Source organism: Plectropomus leopardus, chromosome 3 (assembly GCF_008729295.1).
Source record: "Plectropomus leopardus isolate mb chromosome 3, YSFRI_Pleo_2.0, whole genome shotgun sequence".
Taxonomy (NCBI): Eukaryota; Metazoa; Chordata; class Actinopteri; order Perciformes; family Serranidae; genus Plectropomus; species Plectropomus leopardus.
In genome coordinates, this window is record NC_056465.1 from 31,552,109 (window position 1) to 31,580,044 (window position 27,936).

The 27,936-nt window shown below is 40.2% G+C and overlaps 1 protein-coding gene across 1 annotated transcript in view; it reads left to right on the forward strand.

Annotated features, from left to right (window-relative positions):
- Positions 1–27,119, forward strand: part of LOC121939896 (capping protein, Arp2/3 and myosin-I linker protein 3-like) — a 42,668-nt gene extending 15,549 nt beyond the window's left edge. Inside the window, exons 14-40 of the mRNA XM_042482824.1 lie at positions 23–100; positions 970–1,046; positions 1,548–1,652; positions 1,780–1,849; positions 3,984–4,065; positions 4,274–4,370; positions 4,601–4,655; positions 5,830–6,002; positions 6,110–6,178; positions 6,618–6,711; positions 9,449–9,547; positions 9,641–9,760; positions 9,841–9,954; positions 10,029–10,204; positions 10,351–10,438; positions 10,525–10,644; positions 15,152–15,218; positions 15,538–15,725; positions 15,973–16,052; positions 19,294–19,467; positions 21,205–21,397; positions 21,496–22,270; positions 22,385–22,491; positions 23,100–23,226; positions 24,836–24,907; positions 25,052–25,159; positions 26,791–27,119. Coding sequence (XP_042338758.1) covers positions 23–100; positions 970–1,046; positions 1,548–1,652; positions 1,780–1,849; positions 3,984–4,065; positions 4,274–4,370; positions 4,601–4,655; positions 5,830–6,002; positions 6,110–6,178; positions 6,618–6,711; positions 9,449–9,547; positions 9,641–9,760; positions 9,841–9,954; positions 10,029–10,204; positions 10,351–10,438; positions 10,525–10,644; positions 15,152–15,218; positions 15,538–15,725; positions 15,973–16,052; positions 19,294–19,467; positions 21,205–21,397; positions 21,496–22,270; positions 22,385–22,491; positions 23,100–23,226; positions 24,836–24,907; positions 25,052–25,159; positions 26,791–26,831 — 3,549 coding nt within the window. The 3' untranslated portion in view covers positions 26,832–27,119. The remainder of the gene's footprint in view (positions 1–22; positions 101–969; positions 1,047–1,547; positions 1,653–1,779; positions 1,850–3,983; positions 4,066–4,273; positions 4,371–4,600; positions 4,656–5,829; positions 6,003–6,109; positions 6,179–6,617; positions 6,712–9,448; positions 9,548–9,640; positions 9,761–9,840; positions 9,955–10,028; positions 10,205–10,350; positions 10,439–10,524; positions 10,645–15,151; positions 15,219–15,537; positions 15,726–15,972; positions 16,053–19,293; positions 19,468–21,204; positions 21,398–21,495; positions 22,271–22,384; positions 22,492–23,099; positions 23,227–24,835; positions 24,908–25,051; positions 25,160–26,790) is intronic.
- Positions 27,120–27,936: the final 817 nt, after the last annotated feature.

The following is a 27,936-nucleotide window of genomic DNA, read 5'->3' on the forward strand; positions in this document are numbered from 1 at the left end:
ATCTTTCTCTTTCTGTGTGCAGAACTTGTATCTGTTCTTGTCTCAGCCCAACTGCCTGGTCCATTTGGATCTGTCGGGCACAGATTGCTCTGTGGACTCAGTAAGTATTTAAGATAGCTGAGCAAATTGGATTGATTTTTGTTTAAAACATGGGAAGTGGGCAAAGAACAAGACATGGCCCAAAAAATAGCAAGGATTTAGCGAAAAGTTACAAGAAAATTACCTGAAAATAAGCAACAAGAAAGTAGAGTAATAACAAACAAGCAAACAAAAAACAAGAAAGAATTTTTTTCTGGACACTTTCCCTCTTTTTAGATAATATATATTAATCTTCCCTCATTTTATTTTTTTCAGGTCATTTCCTTGCCATCTTTTACTTTTTTGCAGTTTGCAGGACATTTCTTACAGAGGTGCTCATTATGTTCTTTTCTGTAATTTTTGTGAGAGAAATCAAGCCAATTTTCTTAGGTTTCAGAAGAAGAAATTGGATATGGGTCCAGATGTTAAAGGGTTAGCCCTTTGAAACCTAAGTAAGCCGGCTTGATTTTCTTTTTAAAGTATGGTAATAAGGCAATAGGCAGCATAAGAAATGGCCTAAAAATTAGCATGATATAAAAAAAGGTGCTAAATATTCAAATAAATAATAATAGTATTCCTTTTTTGTAGCAAAATTTAAAATAAATAATTAAAACTTGATATTTCCCCAGTTTTTTGAGAATTTTCTAATTTTCTTCACTTTTTTTGAATGCCGGACACTTTTTGCCTTTTCCCTGTTTCTCTATAGAAATCAAACATATTTGGTCAAGTTTTAAAGGTTTAAAGGCTTGTGAAAGGCATCTGAGCACAAGAAAACTGATGCTGATCCAGGCGCTGCAGGATCTAATGTTTATGAGCAACGTTAAAAAAGAAATGCAATTCTCTGTGTCGAAGCCCAGATGATTAACTGTTTCCACCCTGTGTCTCACACAGCTATTTGGGGCTCTTCTGAGGGGGTGTTGCGCTGATCTCTCCTTTCTGAATCTTTCCAAAAACTCCTTCTCCCACAGGTTAGTCACCACTTTACCTAAACCATAAAGGCAGCAGCAAATCCAAATCTTGGAATATATCATCCTCGTTTCACCGTTAAATGACTCATCTCCCCTCTCTTGTCGTCCCTCTTCCTTTTTGGTCATTATCTTCACTTAATGGGAAATCAGAAATGAGCTTTGTGGGAATCGCAGCTACATTGTGCTTCCTCTCTGTGGGTGTGTCTACGCCGTTTAAAACCAGAACACCCGGCGCTGTCTGCATAGATAAGGCTCATGAATATTTAAGCAGAAGCTATCTATCATTTGACCCCACTCGCTCCCCCCTCTTAACACCAAAGCAATATTCGCTCTGTTTCTCATCCTGTGTCAGTACTCGGCGCTCAGCGCTGCACTCATATTTACCCAGCATGTCAACAATGTCACTTTATCTCCTCTGTGTGGCCGGTATAAACCCATCCCACTCCCTCTATCATCTCCTACCTCTCCTCTCTTTCAACTTGTCTTTTCTTTATGCAACAGGAAAGTGAAGGACACGCTGCCGCTGTTCCGGCAGTTCTTTAGCTCGGCCTTCAGCCTCACTTATGTCAGCCTGGCCTCTATGAAGCTGCCCCCTGATGTTCTGAGGTACTTGTCACCTCTTATTCTCTATCCAAATCTGCTCCCTTTTATCCAAACTCCTCCACAATGAATAGATATCTTCATCTTCCCTCCTCTCGTCTTTTCTCTGTCACTATCCGTCCTGTCTCCGCAGGGCTCTCCTAACAGGGTTAACCTCCAATCCTCATATCAATGACCTTCATCTGGACATCAGTGGCTGTGAGGTAAGAGTTCATCTCGACATCTGCACTGGATTTTAAGCTCAAGTTAAAGGGATAGTTCAGTGTTTTTGCCTCATACAGAATGGGGGATTATTTTTATCTCCACAAAGTTTTTATTATGAGCTCATCCTGTGGCCGCAAAAAAGGATCAACAAGATTGGGAGCTTTGGACATGATGTTCAGAAATCAATTCAAAGCTTGTGCTCAAGTCCATAAATGTGTCAAAAAGATTTTTTCAGTCGCAGAAAAAAAATATAATGTCTGAATGAAACTGTGAGGTTTCATGAAGACTTTTGCAAAAATGTGAATACCGACTCAAAGTAGGAAGCCATGTCTGAAACACAAAGTTCCCACACTGTCAGTGACACTTGAGTCACACATAAACAGACACGTTCGAGTCACACGTACAACTGTTGGCCCTGCTTTTACAGCTCAAATCAAGGCCAAAAAAGCTCACTGTTGATATGATAATTTGTAGAGTTTCTCTTTGAAATTTCTCATTCATTCATTCATTCTACACAAGTTTTTGTGTTTTTTTCTAGGTTTACAAAGTGCAATTTACAACTACAGACTGACATGTATTACATGTCATATTCACTCACTAAAAGTTGGAGATGTTTTTTTTTTGTCAATTTATCAAATATCCCGATGCAAAAGTACGTAAGTAAAACTAGCATACTCAAAATGTAAAAGTACAGGAGTAATATCAGCTAAATTCACTTAAAGTACTGATCATGCAGCAGAATGGGCCCTGTGTTATACTCTATAATAATAATTAAATATATTAGTGATGCATTAATGTATACGCAGAAACAAGAGGAGATGTAAGTAACAAACTATAAATGAAAAAACACTAAGAATAAGAGTGGCATAGAGTTAAACAAAGAAACAACTGGCCCCAAGAAGCAGATCAAGGCAGATCATGACAGATATTGTATAGTTTTTTGAACACTGGTACAATATTTGCTGATTTAATTAAGTCTGCCACGACACCATTTCAATCAGATCCAGTTCAGGGGCCTGCGACCGATATAAGAAGACGCTAGTGCTCACCATTATCAGCCTGGCACTAAGCTGCTAGCACTGTTTTAATGTTGAGGAAAGAGGTGTGCTTAGACAGAGATGGTGACACAAATGTGCCATGGGAAGTTCAAATAAAGGCATAGCTCAACCCATTGAAACCTGAGCTAAATTGATTGAATTCTTTCAAAAACATAGGGGCAAGGCAGTAACCTACTTAATAAGACACGGCCAAAAAATTGTAAAGAAAACAGAAAAAAGTTACAAGAAAATAAGCACAAAAAAAGCCAAAAATCAAACAAGAAAATGACCTAAAAAAGTGCTGAAAATAAAAAAAGATATGTATTTATTTTAAATATTTTATTATATATTTTCTGTAACATAGTTTTAAGTGTAAAATTATTTATTATAAATATGGTAATCTTTCCCTTTTTGGATTATTTTCTAAAAATCCTCCCCTGTTTAATAAAACACATTTTTAGGTTAAATTTTTTGTAATTTGTGGGACATAGCTTTGCCAAGTTGGCCACTGACTTTTTCTTCCCCTTTGTTTTAAAAAGAAACCAAACCCACGTGCTCAGTTTTTAATGAGCATTGCTTGTAAAAGGCATCTGAATGCAGCACAAGAAAACTCATGTCGATCTAGTTTTTAAAGGGTTAAAGATTTTGATATTTTTTATGTTTTTACTTTGCATCAATAATATTGGATGTTGATTATGAATCGATATATCGATTCAGATCGCTGTATTGTTAAACTCTTACTAAGCAATTATATCAAACTCCCAGTTGGCTCCTGTGCACCCACAGCTGTGACGAAACAAACTGCTCTTCCAGGTTATTAGAATATTTATGTTTTTACTCGTTCAACTGAAAAAAATGCTAACAAATGGCAGAAGATGTTTCCCCTACCGCTGAGCCGAGCTGCTGCAGATCACAAGCGAGGCAGAGCTCACCGTTCAGCTAACCTTCACACACTGCTTGCAGAGACATAAAAAAGGCATTCATAAATCTGCCTCACTGTGGAAAAATAGAACATTTCCCTAAAGACTGAACCTAAAATGACTGGGATTCCTGCCTGTGCATATGTTGGTTTTCCCTTCTCTCTCTCTCTCTCCAGCTAAAGTCTGCAGGAGCTGCTGTAATCCAGGAACTCTTCCCCAGAGTCTCCTCCATCGGCACTCTGGATATCTCTGACAACGGTATGGTGGCACGCTGCAACACATCCTGCTGTGACCTTGACTCTTTGTCCTCAGGCGTGAGAGGTTTGAGTCGGCTGTTAATGAATAAAGCCATGTTGAGCTCTGTGTGTGTTTGTGTGTGTTTGTGTGTGTTTGTGTGTGTGTGTGTGTGTGTGTGTGTGTGTGTGTGTGTGTGTGTGGTTTTGCGTGTGTGTGTTTGTGTTGACAGGTCTGGATGGAGACTTGCTCACAGTACTGCCGGCACTCTCCAGACACGCCTCCCTCAAACACCTTTATCTGGGCAAGAACTTCAACATAAAAAACAGGTGCTGCCGGTGCTCTATGTCACGCTTTACTGCAGTTATTCGTGTGTGTGTGTGTGTGTGTGTGTGTGTGAACACGAGGGCGTGTTCGCTTCATATGCCAGCTCGAATATACGTGTCTGTGATTTAACTTCCGTTTTCATAAGCGGCTGCCGCTCCCCGGGCGGACAGCTCGCTGGCAGCAGGAAATGACTCGCGCCAGCTCATCCAGCCTCATCTCTGCTTGTCTGCAGGGTTCTGGATGAAGTCCTGCAGAAGCTGGTTCATCTCATACAGGAGGAGGAATGTGTGAGTGATAACACAGGACATTTTCACACTCTTAAAAACATACTGCAGGATGCAAATGTACCAGTTTGCTTCATAATTAATCACCCAAATGCAAAATAGATTAACTGAAAACAGAAAAACTTACAAATATTGCTTTTACTCCATCCATTTTGGAAGGGAAAGTAATAAAAATAATAACATTGTTTGATTGAAGGCTCTTGGACACACATGCTAATGAAAATGCATTTTCACAGGTGTTGCTGCACAGTATAAATTTTCATGCATGACTATATCTGTGCATGTGCTTACACAGGAGTTGCAGGAAGCAATAGGAAGACTGCTCAGATACACTGACAACTGTGGTTTCATCAGTCCAGAGAATGTGCACTCCTTCGTCTCAGACATAATTTCCCTCTTGACTGCACGTGCGAAAATTCTATCATCTACTCACTTGCCCTGATCAGATTATACACCCATTTGTCGTCTGTACCATCGTTAGCTACCATAAAACTGTATTTTGATGGCAATGCCCGTGCAGTGGAAGTCGATTGCATCCAAGGAATTTCGTGGATCTAAAAAGCAGCTTCAAAACTGTCCTGTCAATTTTTTCTCTCTTGAAATGTTCATCATATCATTTTTTTCCCTGCAGTTCCAGGTATATTTCATGTCAACTAGATGGAACCGAAGCATCCCATCTGAAAAAAACATTGCACCTTCGAAGCATACTCAGGTGTTCCACTCAGAGCATTTGCGGAGAAGCACTCAGCATTTTCAGCTGGGAAGATACACTTTGGTAGACACAGGTTACATTTTGACCTGACATGATCACATATCTAATCAAATTCGCACATTTAAACTTGTTGTTCCACCCCTTGTCAATAGGCAGTGCTGCAGCTCCCTCAGCACTAACCTTACATTCGCCCGCATGGACATCATTTTTGCATTATGTTTTCCAGTTGAGGTGTCACTGTATCATTAATTATTTCTGTCTCTGTATCCTTGCGGGCACAGTGTCTATACCACTACACACACATATTGTAAATAATTCATACATGCGGCATGTAAAGTCGTGCTGGCAAGCAGTCCCATCACTCTGCAGTCCCCTCTGTTTTCACGGCTCAGTTTTTCTTGACTTCATTCGTAAACAGACCCTGACTTTAACACACGAACCTCTTTCTCTGTTGTGCTTCTCCAGGCCCTGCAGACTCTGTCCCTAAGCGACTCACGCCTGCGCTCCCGGGGCACCGTGCTGGTCAATGCCCTGGGCAGCAACACCTGCCTGAGAAAAGTGGACCTGAGCGGAAACAACATGGACGACATTGGAGCCAAGATGCTAAGCAAAGCCCTGCAGATCAACACCACGCTCAGGTAAAGGAAAGGACATATAGAGAGAGGACACGTCTTCGTTTTTGCAGTATAGCTTGTGTGCTATATGGAGGTTTGTATTCAGTGCATCTCCCCACTTTGCCCTGCAGGAGTGTGACATGGGATCGCAACAACACCTCCGCAGCAGGATTTCTAGATGTGGCCCGCGCACTTGAACAGTAAGAGCGTTAAAACATCATCATTTATTTTTTATGTGCATGCTGGAATTTTGTCAATAAATAATTGGATATCTTATATATCCTTTGCAAGAACAGTGTAGCGTGCTGTATCTACCTTCTATTTAAAAGCTTTTAAACATGTTGAAATTTGCAACGTGAACTGAGCAAATTGTTGCTTTCCACTTTGCTATCTGAAATGGTCCAGACTTACCTTTAGGCTGAGGATGACATGGTTGCAAAGATCAAAGTATTACTCACTCGCTGCATGCCATTGGAGGGATATTTTGGGATGAGCTCTGTCCATTGGGGATATTAACCTTAAGTAACCCTTGAATCTGTAACCCACTTTATTTTCTTTTTTAGTCTGTTACTGTCTCCTTCAATAAATCGACCCTTCCTCTGTTCCTTCCTTCCTCTTCTGTTCTTTCCTCTGTCTCAGTAATTTCACCTTGCAGTACATGCCTCTGCCCCTCAGCGACATCAGCCAGGCGTACCGCAGCGCCCCTGAGAGGACAGAGCAGGCACTGACCAAGGTTGGCATCAAAAAGACCAGCCAATATAAACTTAAATTCAACATATAAACTAAATCAATTAGATTTAATGAAATCTTCCTTGTCTTCAACAGAGCATATTTAACATGTTTTCTGGCATTTTTAAAACCAAGTTTTACTTCAGAATTTGCATTGAAACCATCAATTCATCAACATTGTACATTTCAGACAGAAAAACTATCCAAAAGGCTCTGTGATTGTGTATCTATAGGCCAATACCCCATTTTTTGTCATAATTATCATAAACTCCTACTGCTGAAGGAATCAACACTGATTCACTAAGTAAGAAATGGCAGTGACCCTGTTTCTTCAAAGCATTTTCTGGCTAAGATTATTTCACTCCTTTTGTAAGTTTTATTTTAGCCTTACAATGCTTTTGGGAAACGGAGCCCAGGGAGGTGTTTTCTTCAAACGTTTTCTACAAGGGATCTTAAATTTTCCCAAAGCAGCTTTTAAAGCGGCTATAAATATATATATAACACTGACTATGTTATCATGCACAAAATATTCAATTTTTTCACTTATTCTGAAAAGACAATATTTATTCTAAACTATTTACATTGCTAATGAAAACGATTATTCCACTCATACTCCCATTTACAGGCAGCCATGTATCTCTACTCCACAGTCTTGCAAATTGTTGCAAAGTTGGTGCAATGCTCAGAGCCGACCATAAACTGGCAAGAGGCTATGTGCCACAAACTGTGGTAAAAGCCCCACTTCAGAAGCATTTTCCAAATGTGGTGTATAAATGGTCAAAGAACCGGCACACATTTTGATCGTAAAATGATACATTCAGAAAAAGACCTAATTTAAAATATTCAAATGGCATATGTTGTTAAAATGACCTGTATCGGATAAGAATATTGTCATTATTAGTATGCATGTACATGTTGTCCATGTGACGTTGTTTCCCGTATTCACTCTCTTTTAGCTCTGTTTTTGGTCGCCACCAACCCCTGACAAAAAATGTTCTTATGCAGCTAAATGCGCCTCTTTGTTCACCAGCTTGTCATTAACTTTGTCTGTCTGCTGTTTGCTGCAGAGCAAGTAGTGCACTATTGATTTTTAAAATTTCTTCCTCTAAAACCAGCTGCCTGTGGTGGCCTAAAAGTAGTGACAGTAGTCTAATCCAACAGAAGAGTTGCAGCTGGACAGCTAAACAATGAGCTGAAACTCACCATAAAGCAGAGTGGAGCAGCAGAGTTTAAAATGTAAATCTTGGAAACGACACTATAGAAATGTTTTATATCTCCAATCATTCAGAAACTTAATGTGCAATAAACAGTCAGAGCTTTCAGCTTGCTCTGCTTTATGATTCAAGTTACCGTGTGAAAGTAAGTTAAAGAAAGTTAACTTTGATCATTTAGCTCCAGCTGGAGGCAGACGTTACTGTTTAGTACAAATTTCACCTGAAAGATGCACACCATAGATAAAAAGGAAGGATAATCAGGAAAGAAGCACCTCGACCAGAAGAGGTTAAGATATCAGACTTCAGGTAAAGATTTTTTACTTTGATGCTGTGTCAAATAAATACATAAATAGAAAGAGATCAATTCCAGTCACCTAAACTTTTCTCCATCAAAGTGCTGCAGTCATTACTGCGAAGGCATCGGACCAAGTTTTGTTTTGTAAGTCTCAAGTCCTTGACTTTGAGTTCTAAAGAAAATAATAATGTGCTCTTCACCAAATTTAATGCCATATTAAAGGAGTAATTATATGTTTGATTTATAAAAATTGAGAATGCTTTTAAAAGGTGTATTTATTGGTAAAAACAAGTTTGTTGGAACAATTGCAACTGAACTTAATCAGAAAAAAAGTAGTGCTAAAATTGCATTTTCAAATCGTATTATCATCCAGTACTAAAACAGAATGAATTTTGTATTATTCTGTCTTGTCTTATTGTATTTATCTCATCGCATATTGGGAAAATATCTAAAACTTTCTCTTCCCAAATTGGCTGGGGTGGAAGGTATGAAGTATTCTCAAGTCAAAGTAAAACTGACAAGTCATTAGTGTTGTAGTCCAAGTCGCGTTGAAAGTATGTTTTCATTTTGTCGTTGAGTTTTAAGTTGTCAAATGTGTGACTATAGTCCAAGTCATGTGACTGGAGTCCACGCATCTGTTACTGCAGATATTACAGTCTGGACTGTGGCCACCTTAGATGGATACAAGTTTGGCAGATGTAAATAACCATTTTCCACCAAATAGCTCTGGCTCTTAAACCGAGAACCAACTTTTCAGGTTCAGAACCAATTTATTTGTGGTCGAAATGCTCTAAGCGGTTTAAAATTAGGTTTAAGACCTGGATCAGATCCAGTTCTATGTTGATAAAAAAGGAGTATCAGTGGATGCACAACATACGGCGAGTTTGTTTCTTTTGAAATTTAATTTACTCATTTGAAACTCACTCATTTTACCTCAAAGTCTCAACAGAGAGTATCAGATGTCAGGATAAAAGTGAATGAAAAAAAATATATATATATATATTCTTATACCCTAAGATGCTTTTGAAAAGAGGCCTAAAAATGTGAAATCTAAAATGAAACTGCAGCCTCTTCTCTGCATCCTTCCACTCTGCTTCACTTTGTTTCCTCAACAATCTGCCTCTTGCATCATCACCTCATCTTTTCGGTCTGTCTTCATGAGTTTTTTTTGTGTTTGTTTGTTTGTTCGGCCAGCTCATTATACTCATGTCTCTCTTCTGCTTCACATAAAGATCCAGCGCTCTCTGGTGAGGAACAACCAGACCCAGCGCTTCTCTCAGAGGCAGGCTCTGCGGCTGCACCAAGGCCTGGTTACAAGCACCGCCGAGCAGGTATCTGCGTGCTCTAAACTCAGTGTTTATGACTTTGTTTTAATGTGTGTTTGCGATCGTAACACTCCCCCACCCGGCCTGTCTGTTTCCAAGGTGATGGAGCGCCTCTGCGTGCGCGTCCAGCAGCAGGTGTGTGTGTTACGAGGCGTCGGAGAGATGGAGGAGATTCAAGCTGCTAAACAAGTGTTAAAAGAGGCCAGGAATTCCCGCGCTGTGAGTGATGTGAAATGTGTGAGCGCAGTATTTGTATAACTGTCGCACAGAAATTTGAATCCATTTTTCTTTCTTTCTAGCTGTACCCTTCACTGTGTGAGCTGGCTCATGTGCTGTCTGTGGACGGGCCGGTGCGGCAGAGGCTGGACTCTCTGGCTGGTGAACTCGCCAAAGCTGCTGACAAAGAGCTTCAGGTAGATTTAACAGACTCTATTTAACACCACAGTCCATCACAGATGAAGTTACTGATCGCTGGCATCCATTGCAGGTGATCGTGGACTCTATGGTGTCCCTCTGTCGCGAGCTCTGCCCTTTATCTTCTTCTGCAGCAGAGAGGTTGAGTCCTCCGCTCTCATCCGTCTCTGAACGCGTATCCATCCCTCGCTCTGCCATCCGGACAGCTCTGATGGAAAGAGCAGCGCAGGACATCCACCGAGCCTTAGAGTAAGAGAAGAGGAGATGCAGGAATGGAAAAGGGGAGAGCAGCAGTTAAGGGTTTAATTTGATAAGAAGGTTATTGATTTCCTCTCACTTTTACCAAACCTCTTCCCGTCCGTCTCTCCCTTTTCCCCTAAACCAATCGTCTGCAGAGAAGTGAAGCTGTCAGTGGTTTCTTATCTCACCAACTCCATCGTGGACCAGATCCTGCAGGAGCTCTACGCCACCCATAAGACACTGGTAAATACACTTATTGTAAAAGATATTATCTGAAACAAAAGGGATTGAGTGGACAAAGGGACTGAAGCGTTGTCTCTTTGTCTCAGACTCGGCAGGTGTCTCATCTGAAGCGCTGGGAGGGGACATGTGAAGATGGGACAGGCTGGAGGTTCAACAGACACAGAGACTCTCTGGACATCACAGACGAGGAGCTGAGTACCAGCATAGTGAGTATCATCACACAGACACACGTGTTTTTATGGGTGTTTCTGACATTATATTGGCCTGACGGGCTTTTTATCCATTTGTCTCTCTTGTATCTCACATGTCAGTTTTTCATATTTTTGACATTTTAAGTCATCTGTAGACCTCGCTACGTCAAACTAACATCAAAGAACAAGTGGCAACCAAAGCCAACTGTTGAGTCAACTTATATCGCTCGTGTCTCGTCTGCATGGGTGCTGTATTGTGGAAGTCAAGATCGGCTAGTGAGCAAATACATGTGTATTGAGAGATGCAGATTTCACTACAAACTCGACTGTAATTTGCTTAATTTTTAAAGGATTTTCATGAAATTTGTTTTGTAACAAACATCGGAAAGTGAGCATGATAGTGGTTGAAAGAACAAACGATATTTAAGGTGCACTAACAAGCAATGACACTAATAACTGTTTCTGTGAAACAGCTCTTTGGCTAAGTTATAATTGTACCTAATAAAACAAGTTTGTTTCAATCTCAGACCCTCTTGACATTAGCCCACAGCTATCTCTGTGTGATGGTCAAAAGTTTTTGATTCAAAAGAAGTTTGCAGAGGTGTAATATCATCTCTTTATCAGTCCCCTGCCAATATAAAAAGAATTGCCCAAAAATATGAAAATTGCCAGCCAGTTTGTTCTCGCCAGCATTTGTTTTGTCCAAGGAAACCTCTTTATATGAATTTCAGTTTTGGAGTCACAAAAAATCATATCATGTTCTTCCAAATCTCAGCAAGACCCTGAGGTAGTATTAGTTTCACTTTCTCATAAATTATTCCAATATTCCTCAGATGCTGTATCTCCAGGCCTGATACTATTTCCCATTTCTGTCTGACATGAACAGTTGAGTAGTTTATTTATTTATTTTGGAATAAGCACAGTATTAAAATCTAAATTTCAAAAGACCTTTGATTCTTACACGGAAAGCCTGTTTGGCATTAAATTAACAAAAATCAAGGAATATTTCCACGTGATACCCGCTGGCTTAAAGTGCGAAAGTAAGAGCGGTACTGATTTTTTAAAAATGTATAATCATGATCAAACATAACTAAACCTAACATAAACTTATGTGCTTCAATGAATATGTCAGCTAAACCAGGATCCATCTTCCCTTGTTTACCATATAAATGAATTTTGGCACAACAATAACACAGCTTTAGTTTGGAGGGACCTGGAGGAATGACAGATTTTTATCAGGGTTCTGGCATTTGAAATATTGTACTGACTTTTCCGACAGATGCAATAAAAGGTCAAAATTTGAAAAGCCCCAATTTCTCCACTGGAGAAATTTCAACAATACTAGGAGTGATGATGTATTGTCAGTTCAGTTGTGTTCTGGCCTTTAGAGGCTTTTCACTGATCAGCTTGATTGAAACACAGTATTAAAGTCTAAATTTCAAAGACCTTTAATTCTTACACTAAAAGCCTGATTGGCATTAAATTGGCACAACTCAAGCAGCATTTCCCGCTGGCCTAAAAGTGAGAAAGTAGTATAAAGTATTGATTTTTTCAGTCCTGTACTCTCTGTCCAAAACTCTGAATGGGGTTGTGTCTTTTTGATCACAGGGTAATAATTTGGATTCCCAATCTTTCCACTTGGTTGAGTTTTTCACTGTTTTTTTCCCCACCCTTTTAAAATTAGTTTTCAATTCCCTTTGCTACATGCCCCTTTTCTCATTAAATTACAGCATTCTCTTACCTACAAAAAAGCTTATTTTCCTATATGTTCTGGATAAACCGTTTCTCTGACATTATCTAGGGAATCTACCATCAGCCTAGGGCCCCTGTCGTTGTAATCAGTTCAGTCATTACCACTTCATGCACCTCTGACCTCGATGTCTGTGTTAAAAACCTGCCAGGTATTTCATTGTTGCTTCATAAAGCTAAAAATATCAGAGCAGATTATCAGAAAAAGTGTCTCATGAAACCAACAACTTGCTGTGTGGAGATTATGCCCTTCAGTGTCGCTCAGACAGATTTTGGAAAGTGCTGTGACAGCTCTCTCACCACAGATTATCAGTGCAATCACTCTTCTCAAAACCCTTATTTGACTCAACAGTTTTAAATCATTTGGATCCAGTTTTCAAAGTTGTATTTTGGATTCAGGGAATCAAACAGCTCTGAATCTGCACTTTTGGAGGTTTAAACATTCTGCTTTGCTCTTGATATTTGTGACAGCACCATTTGTTCTATTTATTGACTATTTGCATTGGCGAGTATCTCCTGGAGTAGCTCAAGGATCCATCTGAGGCCCCATGTTTTTCTCGATTTACATGTGCCCTCTTTAAATTCTGAAGACTTATATAGGGCTGGGCGATATGGATTTAAAATAGTATTGCAATATTTTAAGGCTGTATCACCATACGTGATATATATATATATATATCGCAATATTTTTAAATGTCCTTTAAACTAATGTCAACTACTAAAATACAAAACTACTGAATGAAATGCAGTTACAATAAAGTTAAATAAAGTAGCTACTGTCATATAATTACGTGGAATGCACCACTGTTATAACATTTAATAAAATACGTAATCATAAGGAAGTTAAATAAAGTACTTTATAATGAATGTTAAAGTATTATTTTAATTACATCAATCAAAGTGGGCTTTTATTTTGAAGGACCTGGCTTGTTTCACACAGAAAGTGTCTGTGTTTTTGCTGTCAACTTGAAGTTTCCAGTCAACAGTTGGATGTTAGCATTAACAGAGTTCAACAGATACCACGCGCCTTTAACCATGAGGATTTATTGACTGTGAGCAAGCAGCAAACCAACAGCTCTCCATATAATACTAATATTTGCAAGTCACACTAGTGCCCCACCTGATGTGAACAAAGCATAAAAAAGTTAAAGGCCAATTTCGGTGAAGGCATGACCCACCCTCCTTTTCCTCTGATACAGTTTTTCCATACACGTGCTGACTGGCTTGACTTAGTTTGACTCTGCATGTCAGCCCAGCGCTGCATCGATTTGCGTCTCCATTACGAGAAGGCTACTCGCTTGAAGGTGCATCTTAAACTGATAACAGGCTTGTCTTGAGTCAATGACTTTTAGAAGCGGGGGCTGATTGAAGACTAAAGGTCCCCCGTTATTTTTATGTGTGTTTTTCCATCACATGGCACAGCAGGTAAAAATGGTTAACCTGTTGGAGGTGAGCTGTTTGCAGAGGTGCAGTAAGAGTCTGCTTTTGATCCAACGCCACAGTGGTGTGGCATGTTCAAACTGACAATGGAAACAAAAATCTGCACAGCGTGGTTTGATTACGTGCCAGAGGGAAAGCCACAGGACTGTCGAGTCCTTGTTGCATTCATTGGTTGGATTGATTAGGTTCAGTCTTGAGGAAAATGTAGAACCATCATCATTTGGAAAGAGGAAAAACGAGCTGTGACACGTTTTGGGCTGGAGAGGTTGACATATATTGTTTAAGATAAACAGAGTTTTTTGTATTTGGGACTCATTTATGTACTTCTCAGCCAACAAAACATGTACCACTGACTGAAAAGGAATTGTTATATGGATAACATGAAAGTATTGATCCTGCCTTTTATTTTATTTTTTATCACATTTTATTATATCACTTTGACTAAAATACTGTTGTTGGGTTTTTTTTGTTTGTTTTTAAAAAAAAAACAAAGAAACAAACAAAACAGGATTAGCCTTGAAGAGTGAGATTGGTTAGGGTTAGGTAAGAATATTGGGGTAAGCCAATCAGAGGCAGAATAAGGTAAAGTAGGTCTGGTCATGTCTTCACCATCCGCCAGAGAGAAAATTGTGAGGGGGGCAGTTATGGCTATAGAAAATTTAATGGCAATTAGTCCAACAGTAGTTAGAAATCTGAATAAAAAACACAAATGTGAACCAAATTGTGGCGCCAGGAGAAAAGTCAGCGAAGTCATCAGTATTCATCCTCTTTACACCATGGATATCTGTACCAAGTTTCTCAGCAATCTGTCCAAATGTTCTTGTTGATATTGGACCAAAGTGGTTAACTGACCAAAAAACTGACATTATCATCCCTAGAGTCATTTGCATGGCCAAAAACCCCAACCAGCAGTCTGCCATAGTTGATCCATCTGCCAAAAACTCTTTGAGCAATTGTTTATACTGACTTCAGCTCTGATGAAAAACAGTTTCAGTGGTTTGGTTCAGTTTCCTTCAGCTGAAAAGATTTTCTTTAATCAAGCTTTTGCTGCCACTCTGTGATCGAATTACTCTCAGCATCGAATGTTTGTACTGTTAGTCATCTACCTTTTTATGTCACGCTGTGTCTTTGTCATCTTGTATTGACTGTTTCGACATGTCCAATTTGTACAGCGCTCCGCTTCACGTATTGTTTTTAAAAGCTCAACTGACAACAGCACTAAATGGCTCGAAGGAGGGCTTGTATCATTTGTGCTATTTGATATCTTACTCACTCCTGCTTGAGCATCTTGCTCTATCCCTCAGCATCCTATTTTTCTTTTTTTTACTCCCAGGACACAATAGCCATCAAGAAGCGCAGCTCGAGAACAAGACGAATACGACCTGTCTCCACCAGGCTGAGTGAGTACTGCTGTATATCCTCTTATCCTCCTCTTTCCTGTCTCGCTCTGACCCCATCCTGTCTCTTTCAAGTCTCCATTAGTTTTTTCTGTTGACTCTTGTTCCCCTTTCCCGTCTTTCCATCTGAGAATGGCGGTTTTCATCTGGCCTGAGCCAAGTCTGAGTCAGTACATCCAAGAGACTGTTTTAAATTTGTCTACTTTGAAGCAGAAAAACGACGACACCCCGTAATTCCCATCTTGTCTCCTCTGCTGGTGCGTTCTCAGTTTCTTCCCCTCACATCACCTATAATCTTTTCAACTGTCCTTGCTGCCTTCAGGTCTGTGTGACGACTCCAGCTCTTCTCCACCCCCCTCGGTGCCATCGTACTCCTCACCGCTATCCCGCTCGGCATCCTGGGAGGGCCTGTCAGAGCTGCCTACACAGGGTCTGCCTCTCCATCATGTGACGCGGGTTCGGCCGAGACCTCCGAGGAGACACAAAGGAGGGCACGTCCCTGCTGAGACTGTAAGGCGGGTTTGATCTCAGCACCTTTTGACACACACACTGACATGAAATGTTTGTGCAAGCATGCATGAGGTAATCTATACAAAATGCATGGCTGCAATTGGATTATGCCATCTCACTGACGCCAGTGTAATCCATTTGTTTCATTTCATACAAAACATTAACAAATGAAACTGCAAGTAAACTGACCTCTCTAAAAGGAGTTTTGTGTGTGTGTGTGTGTGTGCGCGCGCATGCGTGCGTGCAGCATTGCAGTGAAAATGGAGGAATAAGCCCTCTCGATGATGGACTCCCAGATTTTTATACTAAAAGAGTTCTCCCTGACAGGTAAGAGTTTCTTTATAAACATCTCTTATTATTACTGTTGTCAAAAACAATCATTTTCAAAACATATCTATTCCTTGAATTTGAAAGGGGTTCAGTTAGGTGTCAACTTTGTCATACCTTCATACCTTACTGAAATTTCATCATGGTATGTGACCGTATTAATGTGCTGCAATCCCCTTGCAAGTTTTGCACATTAGGCAAGCTATCTTCGCTTTTTCAGTCTAATAAACAAACAATATAAACTCACAAAATGATAAGAAATTAAAAAATCACACTTATTTTCCTTATTGACTGCACACCTTCTACCTACAATTTTTTGTCTTTTATCAAACCAAGACTTAACTTGTGAAGCACACCTCATTGGTTGGTAATAGGAGCTGCAGGGAGAGGTGCTGCAGGACCAATCCTCATTGAGCCCCACCCCAAAACACTTAACCTTGGGGAAACACTGCCGTGTGTCACAAACTGCAGCAAAAATCCTAGTTGACAAACATATTCTGAATGCACTTTATACGGACCCAACAAAAACTCCTAATTCGAGATATGTAGATGGATTTAGGCTGTTTACATGACCTGTGCCAAATTTAGAATACCTTGATTTTCTGAAAAATAGTGGAATTTAAGTGTGCATGTAAACGTAGTCAGTGTTAACAGCCTGCTCTGTGTCCTGATGCCTTCAGACTTTTTGGGAAGACTGGACAGAGTTGTATGTGTATTAGACTCTAGAATCATTTAAGTTGCCTATTTTAGTTATTCCACCTTTATTTTCACTCCGGTCAGTTTATTTTAAGGAGAAATATGTTGTCAGAGATTTTGAGTTTTTGTTTACTGTGTTTTTCCCCTTCTGTGTGCTGCCTCTCCCTCGTCTGCTCGTCTTCACACCTGTCCTGCATCAGCCTCATCAGCTCCCTGCCTGTTCTTCTAACTAATGACCTGATTCCCCCCACCCGAGCTCCTCTGCCCTTTTCACCACCTGCACTTCATCCCCTCATCAGATTAGTTTGGAGCCAGTTCACTCTTTGTTCTGTCTTTTTTTTTTTTACATGTGATTTTCAGTTTTGCTTCACCTGCTATAACTTTGAACTAAAAGTGACTTTTATGAGCTCCTGTTGCCTGCAGTCTGCTGCCTTTGGGTCCACCTGCTCCACAACATATTACAGTCATTATTTTCCATTTATTTCACCACATTTTGAAATAGACTTAATGTACAATCTTCAAAATAACTGGAGATACTGTAGGTAATCCATCACAGTGAGCATTTTGTCACATTGAACTTATTATTGCATGATATTGCCCCTGTGAGTAGAAACTGCTTTGACATTTTTTTTTTATTCAAAGAGGTCCAAGAGCGCTGCTGAACCCTTTACCGTAAATGCAGAAAGAAGACAAATCACTTATTGTTTGTCTTCTGGGTGTGATTGTTCAGTAGTATAGCTTATGAATAAAAAAGACACTATTTTCACAGCATACTGAAATGAACGGATAATGACAGGAAATTCTAAAACGTCTGCTTTCTGTGCTTCAGGAAAAGTCAGCAGTGTACTGAATTCAAATCTTTTCCAAAGGTAGCTCAGGGGAATCACGCACAATAAGAGGATTTTCATCCATCGATTTTTATACGAGAGAATATATTAAAAAAGGTAAAAACTCTCAGTATAAACAGACAAATTACACTATCACAGTAAAAGAAAGCGGCTGAAAAGTGAAGCTGAAATGGACACAAAAATATAACCTTGAGTGATACTTTTAGTAGCATATCAACCAATGCAACTTGTTAAAATCTGTATTAAGAGTCTTTACTGTCTCTTATTCACTAACTTGATGAATCTGTCTTTTATATCAGAGATAATAGTAGAATTACATACCTTTTTAAAGGGGACCTTTCAAAGATTCATTCTGTATTGTATTGTATTTTGGGTTTTAACTCAAATATGAATACATACTTTACTGTGGAAAAAAACACTATTTTAAAGATAAGATGTTAGCAAGTTGATACATGTAACAGTATAGGTCATGTGCTGTAAAGACTTGCAGAAAAGTGCTTGAAGCAGATAACCATATAAAGAAATATGAAAGAAATAAAGAATAAAGAAATATGTGACGAGTTGACATCAGCTTGTCTCGAAAAAAGAAAAAAATGTAAACAAAATATTCAGAATGATCTGAAGCCTAAGATTTTTACAAGTATTACTTTTACATACGTTAACCTAATGTTTTAAAACTCTGGCCACATTTAATTAACATTTAACATTATATATGTGATTTGTTCATAGGACACAGAAAGTTAAATAAAGTGACATGACATTAAAAGATGGCTACAGTTCTGCCACTTGCAAATTAAATCGTAGTTCAGTGACATTTTAATTAACGTACTTACGATCACGCTCATACAATCAAAAAGCCCTGCTGGGTCTTGACACTTTCTTTACTGCGGCTTCATTTTAATTGGCTTATGTTTAAGTTATTATTTCTCATAATTCAAGAAGGTTGTGCTTCTCCGACCAGTCTTTGAAGTAATCTCATGGCGAGGTTCGGCTTGTTTAGCACATCCGCGGGCTGCTCGCACATACAGAGGCAATTGAGTCTGCTGTCCATCATCTTTGCTAAATTATAACATAATTTTAGTCACTCTTTGATGATTAGAGGAGCTTGAGCTGGCTGTTTGAAGCTTTTCGGGTGAGGTAACAAGACATGATTCGTTAGTTGGTGACTGCATGTTGTTGATCAAAGGAGTCTGAGAAGCAGAAAGAAGAGGTGTTTTTTTGGCACAGCTCAAAGGAGGATGTTAGTGTGTCATTAGGAACTGGTGATTTTTGTTGTTTTGCAAAATGAATGTTTGGTCTTGCAGCAATCATGCAAATGAAACAACATTAAAAATGAATGCGCTAAAACATGCACAACCACCAGTTTGACCCTTTGAAGTACAAAGGCAGCAGTTTGGTAAGCCTTTATTTTGGTGGAGCTGAATTCAGGAACAGCTGTCACAGCTTATCAGAATAACGTTGCTCCCTTCCACACTGCAGGTTAAGTCAGTGCTTTTAATATGATTGCATTTATAATATAAAGAAGTGCACTTTAGATAAATCATAAGAGATGTAGCCTAGCAACGCTTAAATTGCCGATGTACCAGAAACAAAGCAGACAAACAGGTGGCATGGATGGCTGCGATGAGTTCAAAGACATCCTAGCAGAGAAGAGTGGACTTTACGTGTGACTTTTCAACCTCTCTCACCCCTTTCAGTCAGCTCTCCTCTCTGCACAAAGCTCACTCGCTGAGGAGGAAGAAGAGGAGAAACATGCTCGCCATCTTTGGTTTCCGTAAGAACCGCAACCAAACTTCGTCCAGTGCGGGACCGGAGTCTGAAGCAGAGGTTTACGGAGACGGGTGTCACTTTGTTGCATCAGCACCCACGGGGTTTGTGTATGCACTAATACAGCACGCACACACTCCATGTAGAAAGGTATGGCCTTGAAAGCACAACACAAAGCCCATATGAAGCACGGATAACAATACGCACACACAGAAGACTCATTTTCCCTCCATATTCTGCTGTACAGCTTTACATTCATCTACTCTTGGTGCCCATAAGAACATTCAGCAGCACTGAATTACAGAAATACTCCGACAAATATCACGCTGAATCTCCCTCAATTCTTTGTTGATATGAGAAATTGCTGATAGCTGCCAAAGTGCAGGCAGGCTGATACCAGCGTGTGTACACAGATGTAGATGACAGCCGGTGGCTCCGATTCTGAATCCACCAGTCAGCCAAGTGATTAGCGATGAACACACTGCATGTCAAATACAGATTAGGATAGCAAGATAGCTGATTTCTGCCAGAAAAAAAATGATACTTTATAATTACACTATTTTAGTTTTAAAGGCCTGGTGTGTAGGATTTAGTGGCATCTAGTGGAGATGTTGCAGATTGCCTGTGCCAAAAGTCAGCCAGCAGAAGTCTCTATTGCATTTGCTCAATGGTCGATCAACACTGATAAACAGCCAACACTCAGCTTGTTGTGTCACGGGCCCCGACATTTTCTTCAGGGCTTTTGCCTTCAGAACAAGGGATGAAGCGGGCTGACTGCTGTGTAGGTATATGGTGGGCAACTAGCCGGTGAGCGGTTCTCACAGCTGCTCCAGCCACAACTATTCCTACTTAGAGACTAGGAGAACTACAGTGGCCCCCACAAAAATGCAAATGGCCCTATCTAGAGCCAGTGTTTGATTTGTTTGTTTCTATATGTTGTTTCCTTTTTCTGCCAATAGATGCTTAAACACTGAACCTTTAAAGCCTCTGGAAATGCGGCTTAAAATAGTAAGAATGCACATATGATATACATGTATAATATATACATAGATGTACATATTATATACGAAACTGAGTGTCTCATTAAGTATCTACAAAAATCTGAGTGAAAATAAATGTTCCCAACTGTCAGAATACCAAGTTTAAAACAGCTCATTTTGAGGATAATAGCATTTCTCCAGACTGTGTGGGCGTGGCAGATCACATTTTGATTGACACCTCCTTGGATCCCACCTTTGTCAACTGCCTCTCGTCTCCATGACAGCCAGGGAGCAAAGCAGAGTCGGCGTGGTACAGCTCATCTGTTCCAGCTCTCTGACTGTGTGTGTTCGTAAATCCAGTCTGATGCTCTGCACTTAAAACGAGAGAGCTGCTGTCTGAAGCCCCGGAGCGTTCTATTTCTCCATGAATTAACGAACACTTAAGTTCATTACACATTCACTCTGTTCGGCGCTCTGCTGCTCCTTCTCCCCGGAGTGCGCTTTGACACTCCCAGAGTGCAGTGCTGTGGATAACCGAATGCTCCATTCTGTGCTCTGAATTTACAAACGGTCCAGTTTGTGAAAGAGTGTGCTCAGGCACTCAGAGTAAATGTTTGCTTTATCTATATTGTGTGATATGGATTGAGGATAACCACGCCCAAATCGACCTAGCTTCAGTAAAAAAACTAAAAGTGACAATATTTCAAATTTGGATTGACGCTAATGTCTGATCATTTTCATGCATTTTATTATGCATGTAAGACCCTAAATTACATATTAAGAAAGTTTTTGTTGATTTGAGTTCCCAGAGGCTTTAATTTCACATACAAGCTAACATCTTTAGTGTCTTCTGACTTTTAGGACAGCCACAGAGAATGTATACACACTCCTTCAGCCTCCGAGGTCCGCTGCCAGAGCTGGATCACCAGGGGAAGGGGCTGATGTGAAAACGAATGATCACCAGGGGAAAAATACTCTTGTTTTGAGTCCGCCACCAGTGCCAGGCATCCCTCACCCAGGCGGAAGCAAACACCCCTTTTTTTCTCCCAGAGAGGTACAGCCAGTGTGACCCACTACAAGCATTATTTTTAATGAAAGTTTGACTCTGGTATGATCTTCTATATTTTGCTTCTTTTTGGTTTTTTTTGCCAGAAATCTGAAGTGGATGCTGTGTTTGAACATCCGGAAGAGACAGACAAGTACTGGGTGGACGACAAACAGAGGCCAACAGAGGTGCTGCAAGTGGACAAGTCGTGGATGGAAACGAGGTCGGGCGACCAACATGCGGAAAAACACGCAGAGAGACAGCGGTTTGAGAGCAGGCTGCAAGAAAGAACTTTTGGAGAGCCGAGGACAGCCGACAGACAATCAGACAGGTACTGGACTGAGAGTAGACACCCGGAAAGACTCGTGGACAGACAGTGGACTGTTGACAGACACACCCAGCGGCAGATAGACAGAAAAATAGAGAGACAGTGGATGGGCGGCAGACAGATAGACAGGTCGTGGTCAGAGAACAGGCCGACGGACACACAGGTGGACAATCAGTGGACTGAGAGCAGACAGGCAAGCAGGAAGACAGAAAGACAAGTGCAGGCGCTTCATTTGGCCCAAAGGCCGCTGCCTCCATACCCGTCAGACAGGACGCCTTCGCCAAAACAGGAGACAGATCCTTTGAAAAGTGCAGAAGCATCAGCTACAGACTGGCATCCACAGGACACGCAAGGAGACAGACAAATGTGTCCTGAGGCTGGTGGAGGATTCACGGATGGAGGATGGAGGAGCAGCAGTGGAGGAGGAGGACGAGCTGCTCCCTGTGCATCCAAACCAGATCCTCCGCCGCAGAGCAGTAAACCAAACCTGTCCAAACTGAGGCAGAGACATCGGCTCGAGAGCGCAGACGCTTTACCAGGTGCTGCACTTGCAGGTACGTTAAGGTGTCGCAGGTTTGAAAGGAGGTCTCAGCTGCAGTCGCTGCCGCAGTGTGTACGCAATCCACAAACCTTCATGTCAGTGACAGTCATTTCTGTATAATTCACAGGTATGGAGGAGGAAGGAGATACAGAGAGGGATTCAGGAAAGATGGAAAAGAAAGAGAGAGAAAAAAGAAGAGACTCAGAGGGTCAACCTCCTCCGATTCCAGAAAAGGTGTGTAATCCCTCAGCCTGCTCTCATTCCAAAGACATCAAATGCTGTAGCTCTGACAGCGCTTTTGCCGTAGAATCTCAGCTCCTAAAAGGCACCTTTTGCGTCTGTATTATACACCCCTGGACAGCATCAGCTGAGAACTTGGCCACACAGAATCAGTCAGTCTTATGATACGATGCAAACAGCGACAGGTTGAAATGCTGCCGGTAACAAAAGGGCGCTGAGAGGGCAGGTGGAATCTGGCGTGCATTTCTGTCTGAATCTCATAGAGGGTTTTTTGACATCTTACCATGTGCCTCTTTTGCCTAAACCTAACCAGCAGTGATTTTTTGCCATTACAGCTGAGGTATCTAAGCAAGGGTGAACAGGATACTTAGAGCAGAATATGTAGATGCAGAAGTCCACTGCAAAGCGGCAATCGGTGACTACTTGGGATGAGAACGTGTTAGAGCCATGCATGGTTCAGTTTGTCCCATCTGTTTTGTGTATAAACCTAATCTACGGTATACACATGTCTACTTTAAATCTAGGGCAGATTTGCTAGTAGCAGTAATTGTCTTTATCCTTTTGATTTGTTCTTGTTTTCTCTCCTGATCCGAAAAAAACAGCCAAAGACGTCCTCGTATGTGACTTTTCCAAAAGACTCAGGCAATGAGAGGAACTTACCTCCTCCTCCTGTGCCGCCTCCTGTTAACAAGTCTGTGCACGGATTACCAGACAGAGCTGCAAGTCAAGGTAACTCCACTGAAAATACACACTTCTTGGTGTTAACACATGTAGGACTTAAAGAGCTCAGCTGTGTTCACATTCCCATTATGAGAAACATTTTTTTCAGATGGTTTCCTGACTGTGATATCACAGTTAATATTTTACATTTGTTATTTGTTCTCGTATTTTGGGAAATTGAGGTGCAAATAAAAAGCTCATGCTGCAGAAAACTTCAAAGGAATAATTCAATACTTTTGGGAAATACGCTCATTAGTTCCCTCAAAGAGAGTTAGATGAGAAGAAGGTTCATACCAATCTTGAGTCACGTTTCCACCAAACATATCTGGTATAGTACCCTTAGAACAGTGCATAACCTGTATGGACACGTAAACCTGTAGATTTGTTTTGCGCTTCCACTGCAGACACTTTGTTCTTAATGTTATCGGATAAAAGCTGTGTCACTGCTCCAGCCAGCTCTCATGGTATTTCCTCTCCACCAACAATGCAGAGGAACATCTACACCGCTCTGATCATCCATGTCACAGTAGGCAGGTTTCCATTAACCCTCAAATTGCACAAATTGAAATTGGCAATATAAAATAAGCGTAATGGAATCACATCAGTTTCGAAATAGGAAATGGTTTCACGCTCGCATGAGGTGGTATTTCAGGTGATTCAAATAGCCATATTTTGCAAAACTGCAATGGGAACACTTTTTTGGCTTTTATAGGTCACATGCGCTTGTCGATAGGAAATGGCTCCCTCAGACATGATGCTGCAGGAGCTACAAGAGCTGTCATCACAACACAAAACTCTTCAAAAGTTGAGTGGATCATCTGGAAGTTTTGAATCCGCAATTCCTCTGTGAAACTGTGGACTATCACCTCCCAGAAATCCCTCATACGTGGCCGCTCCCACGCATAAGGGGCTTGCCTTTCTTTATCGCTTGCATAACACACCTACGCCGCCTTTGATTGGAAATAATGATGGCTAGTGCGGTGGCTGCAATGGAAATAAACCTGCTAATGTTTTGAACATCCATCGCTATGCTTCTTGGAATGTTATCGCGAGGAGAAGTCGCATAACATCGCTCAGTGGAAACACAGTTATCTCACAATTGTGTTTTATCGACATTTAGAAAATATTACTTAAATTGTATGCAAATCTGTCATGGAAACTCGCATACTGTTGCACAGCATTTTCAGAACAAAAAAGAACAGGCTGAAGTGTTTCGAGTTATTGTCGCAGCCAGTGGGATGTTTAAAAGTAGCGGGTTTGTGCATTAAGTCCTTATCAAGCAGGAGTGTCATTTCTCTATTGAACAATCAACAGACTCCAGCGTCTCTCGCTCCACCTTTTAGTATCCCAATCTGTGTGCCAGGTACCCCAACAGAGGGGTGACAAAAACATAGGGCTGAATTGAACAGTTCTGTTGGCACCATCCACAACTTTTGACAACGTAAACACAAAAACAATTACTCAAAACAAACTGATCTAAACCAGTCCACTGGTGGAAACAAGGCTCTTTACAGCGAGCATCTGCTTGATTTAGCTTAGCCTACATATACAGTACATATACATATAAATATACTTATACACATACATATATATAATTGTATTTTTCATCCATGTTCAGGTGAAGAAGGACTGAGACCTCAGGCACCAGTGAAACCACAGAGAAACAGAAAGGCCATGTCTTGTGATGCAGGTACAATTAGTCATTTCTGCATTATAGTACTCTTATAATTATAACCTGTAATATATTTGTGTTGCTAATTTGTGTGTATATGTTGAGCTGTGTGTTAAGCGTCTGTATCTAACTGTTGTGTTTCTTTGTCCTCACTGAACTCAGGCACTGACAGGGAAAGCCCTAATAACGTTGAGAAGCCCCCAAATCGCAAACCCCCTGTGAAAAAACCTAGACTACCCCAAAACAGAAATAAGTCACTGGACTTGTCTGGTACACGTCTCTCTGTTTTGATTTATGTGTGTGTGTGTGTGTGTGTGTGTGTGTGTGTGTAGCAGAGAGTGGGTCAAGTGGTAATTAAAATACCAAAATACCAGTGTGTGATTAATTTGCTGTCTATAAAAAGCTGAATACAGTGAATATTTAATTGATCTATTGCTAAGCCCTGCCCTCAAATGCCATGAGCTAATCGCATTTCGCGCAGCTACACAATGCACTTGGACGTCCTGCTCATGCAGTTGTAACTTTTTAAAAATGGTCAAACGTGGTATCCTGAGAGGCTAGAGAATGGAGTGTATTTTATCCGTAAACCTCACACAAACAGCAAAGTGTCTCCTTTGGATTAAGCTATGTGGCACACAGTCAGCTCAATGTAAAGAAGATAAAAAAAAACCAAATGCACAACACTGCGAAAACACAAGCGGCTTTAAATAAGGCAAAGTGAAGACCCTTTTTATACCCTCTGTGTGAAATCAGGAGCTTCTGTCCGTAAAAGTTCTCTATAGCATCTTTGGATTTGTCTGTGATGCTGACAGCTACCGTTGTTAGTTTAGGCAGCGCTTCGATTGTTTGTGCGAGTGAGCTGAAGGGGTGGGGCTTAGCGATTCGTCAATTGTGCATGGATACATATTGTGAATTTTGATTGTTTCTGTAGCTACAATAGTGACATAAGTTTCAGCCCATTCTCACTCCCAACTCGTCAAATACCGCCGCTCTATCAGCGATGTCTGCATCAGACGAGCCTTTCGCCGCAATACGATTCACACTGGCGACATCAGTTTTAGAGGCATTTTGTCAGTGAAAATCAGCATCAGAAAAGGATGGGTCAAAGAACTCTGACTTCCACCAAGTAGTCGACTGTTTGCGTCCTAAGTGAAATTTTTAGCCAAACCAACCTGTTTTGGCAAGAAAAAAAAACAGAGCACTGAAAAGGGGATGAAAAAAATCAGCCGATTTTCATTGAAAAACACAAAATATGCAAAAAAGTATCAAAATAAAATGAAACATCATTCTTAGTGCCAGCATTCTACTTTTCAGTGGATTTTTTTTTTTTAATTATATTTTTGTTGCCAAAAGTTACTGTCACTGTTCTTGCTCCGTACTACAACAGTGACTTTAGGTCTTGGCATCAAAAACTAAATTTGGCTCTGAGAAAAGGAAACACTGGCACTGAAAACATTCCCATGAAAATAAAACACGGGCATTTAAAGTGTTTATTTTGAAATTTTTTTGCATTCTGATGTTTTTAATGACAATCTTCTGATTTCTGCTTCATTGCTTTTTTCTGATTTGTTTGCTTTTCTTTTATGATGATAAAAATCTTTAAAATTTCTGTCAATGTTTTCGTGTGAAATGCATGTAAAAAAAGGAAAAAGAAAAAAAACAGAATACATCCATTTATGAAAGCCCACACCACAACAAAAAAATCTTTAAATAAGATAAAAATCAAAATTAAATGCCTTTGTTTTATTTTTCAGCTGAATCTTTTTGGGTGTCAATGTTTCCTTTTTTAATTCAAATTGTATTGATTCCAAAACTTACTGTCACTGTTATAGCTCCATGAATAGATATATTGATCAGCAACAGATATATTGATCATGTTCCTGTGTCGTTCCACTCCACAGACAGCCTCAACTCAGCCTCTGGTCACAGCGAGCTGTTGTGATGCCCGAGAAATTCACCCGCTGCTGCCCGGCCGAAGCGTTGTCATGACAACTGTGGAGCATTTCATCCAACGAGGAAACAAAGAGAAAACACACGAGGAGGAGGAGGGGAGAGCCGGAGAGAAAATGTCTGACAGACGTCATAAAGCATCAGTCACTTGCTTCTGTTGAAACACTGTTTTTCCTTAATGTCACATTCCTTCCTCTTCACCCCGACTGCGTTTCTGTTTCCTCACACGAAAACTCTTTTTTTGTGGCTTTAGTATTTTAACAGTGTTTGCTACTTTAGAAAACCCAAATGATCATTGTCTTTTGTGTCGGTGGACGGTGGGCCGAGTGTTGGAGCGTTGTGGCTTTGCTAGACAGAAAAAATAAAAAAAATCTTTATTAGAATGTGATTTCTTAAATCTGCAATGCATTTTTGACTGCTGAAACAGTTGATTGCCTTGGTTGACACTTGAAAATGAGTTGCTTCTTATCAGATGAAACTTGATGATTTATATCTAGTTTTGCTTTCAGGAACTGAAAGGTAATATATTTTATAGAAAAAATAAATGAATATTATGTATGAGCACCCTCACTGTATGAATAAAACACTGAAAAACAATCCGGATGTGTTTCTTATTGTAATCTGAACAGTAAGCTGAATAATGCATTAAATGTATTCTTTATAGAAGTGGTAATTATGTGCAAACTGTATACCTATATGTATAAAAAAAAAAGTGCAATAGCCAGTGGTTCCCAACCTGGGGGTCCCCACCAGCTCTACGAGTCACCAAAGCTTCACATGGGGTCGACCTCTTGATTTTAAGGGGTGTAAGAAAAAATTTACAGTAGGCATATATCTCAACATTTCATTCGTTTTGTGAAACTTTAAAAAAAAAAAGCATTTCATCATAAGGACACAGTGAAGACCTTCACTCTCTGCTAATATTATGGCCAAGCATCAGGGAAAAGAAAAACACGAGAGTTGTGGGGAATAAAAGCCTATTTAGTATGTATGATTATGGTTAATTATAAATTATTGTATCATATAATTTAAATATTATATTAATATATCATACTAATAAAACATAATATGGATAGAGAATTGCATTTGAAAAATGC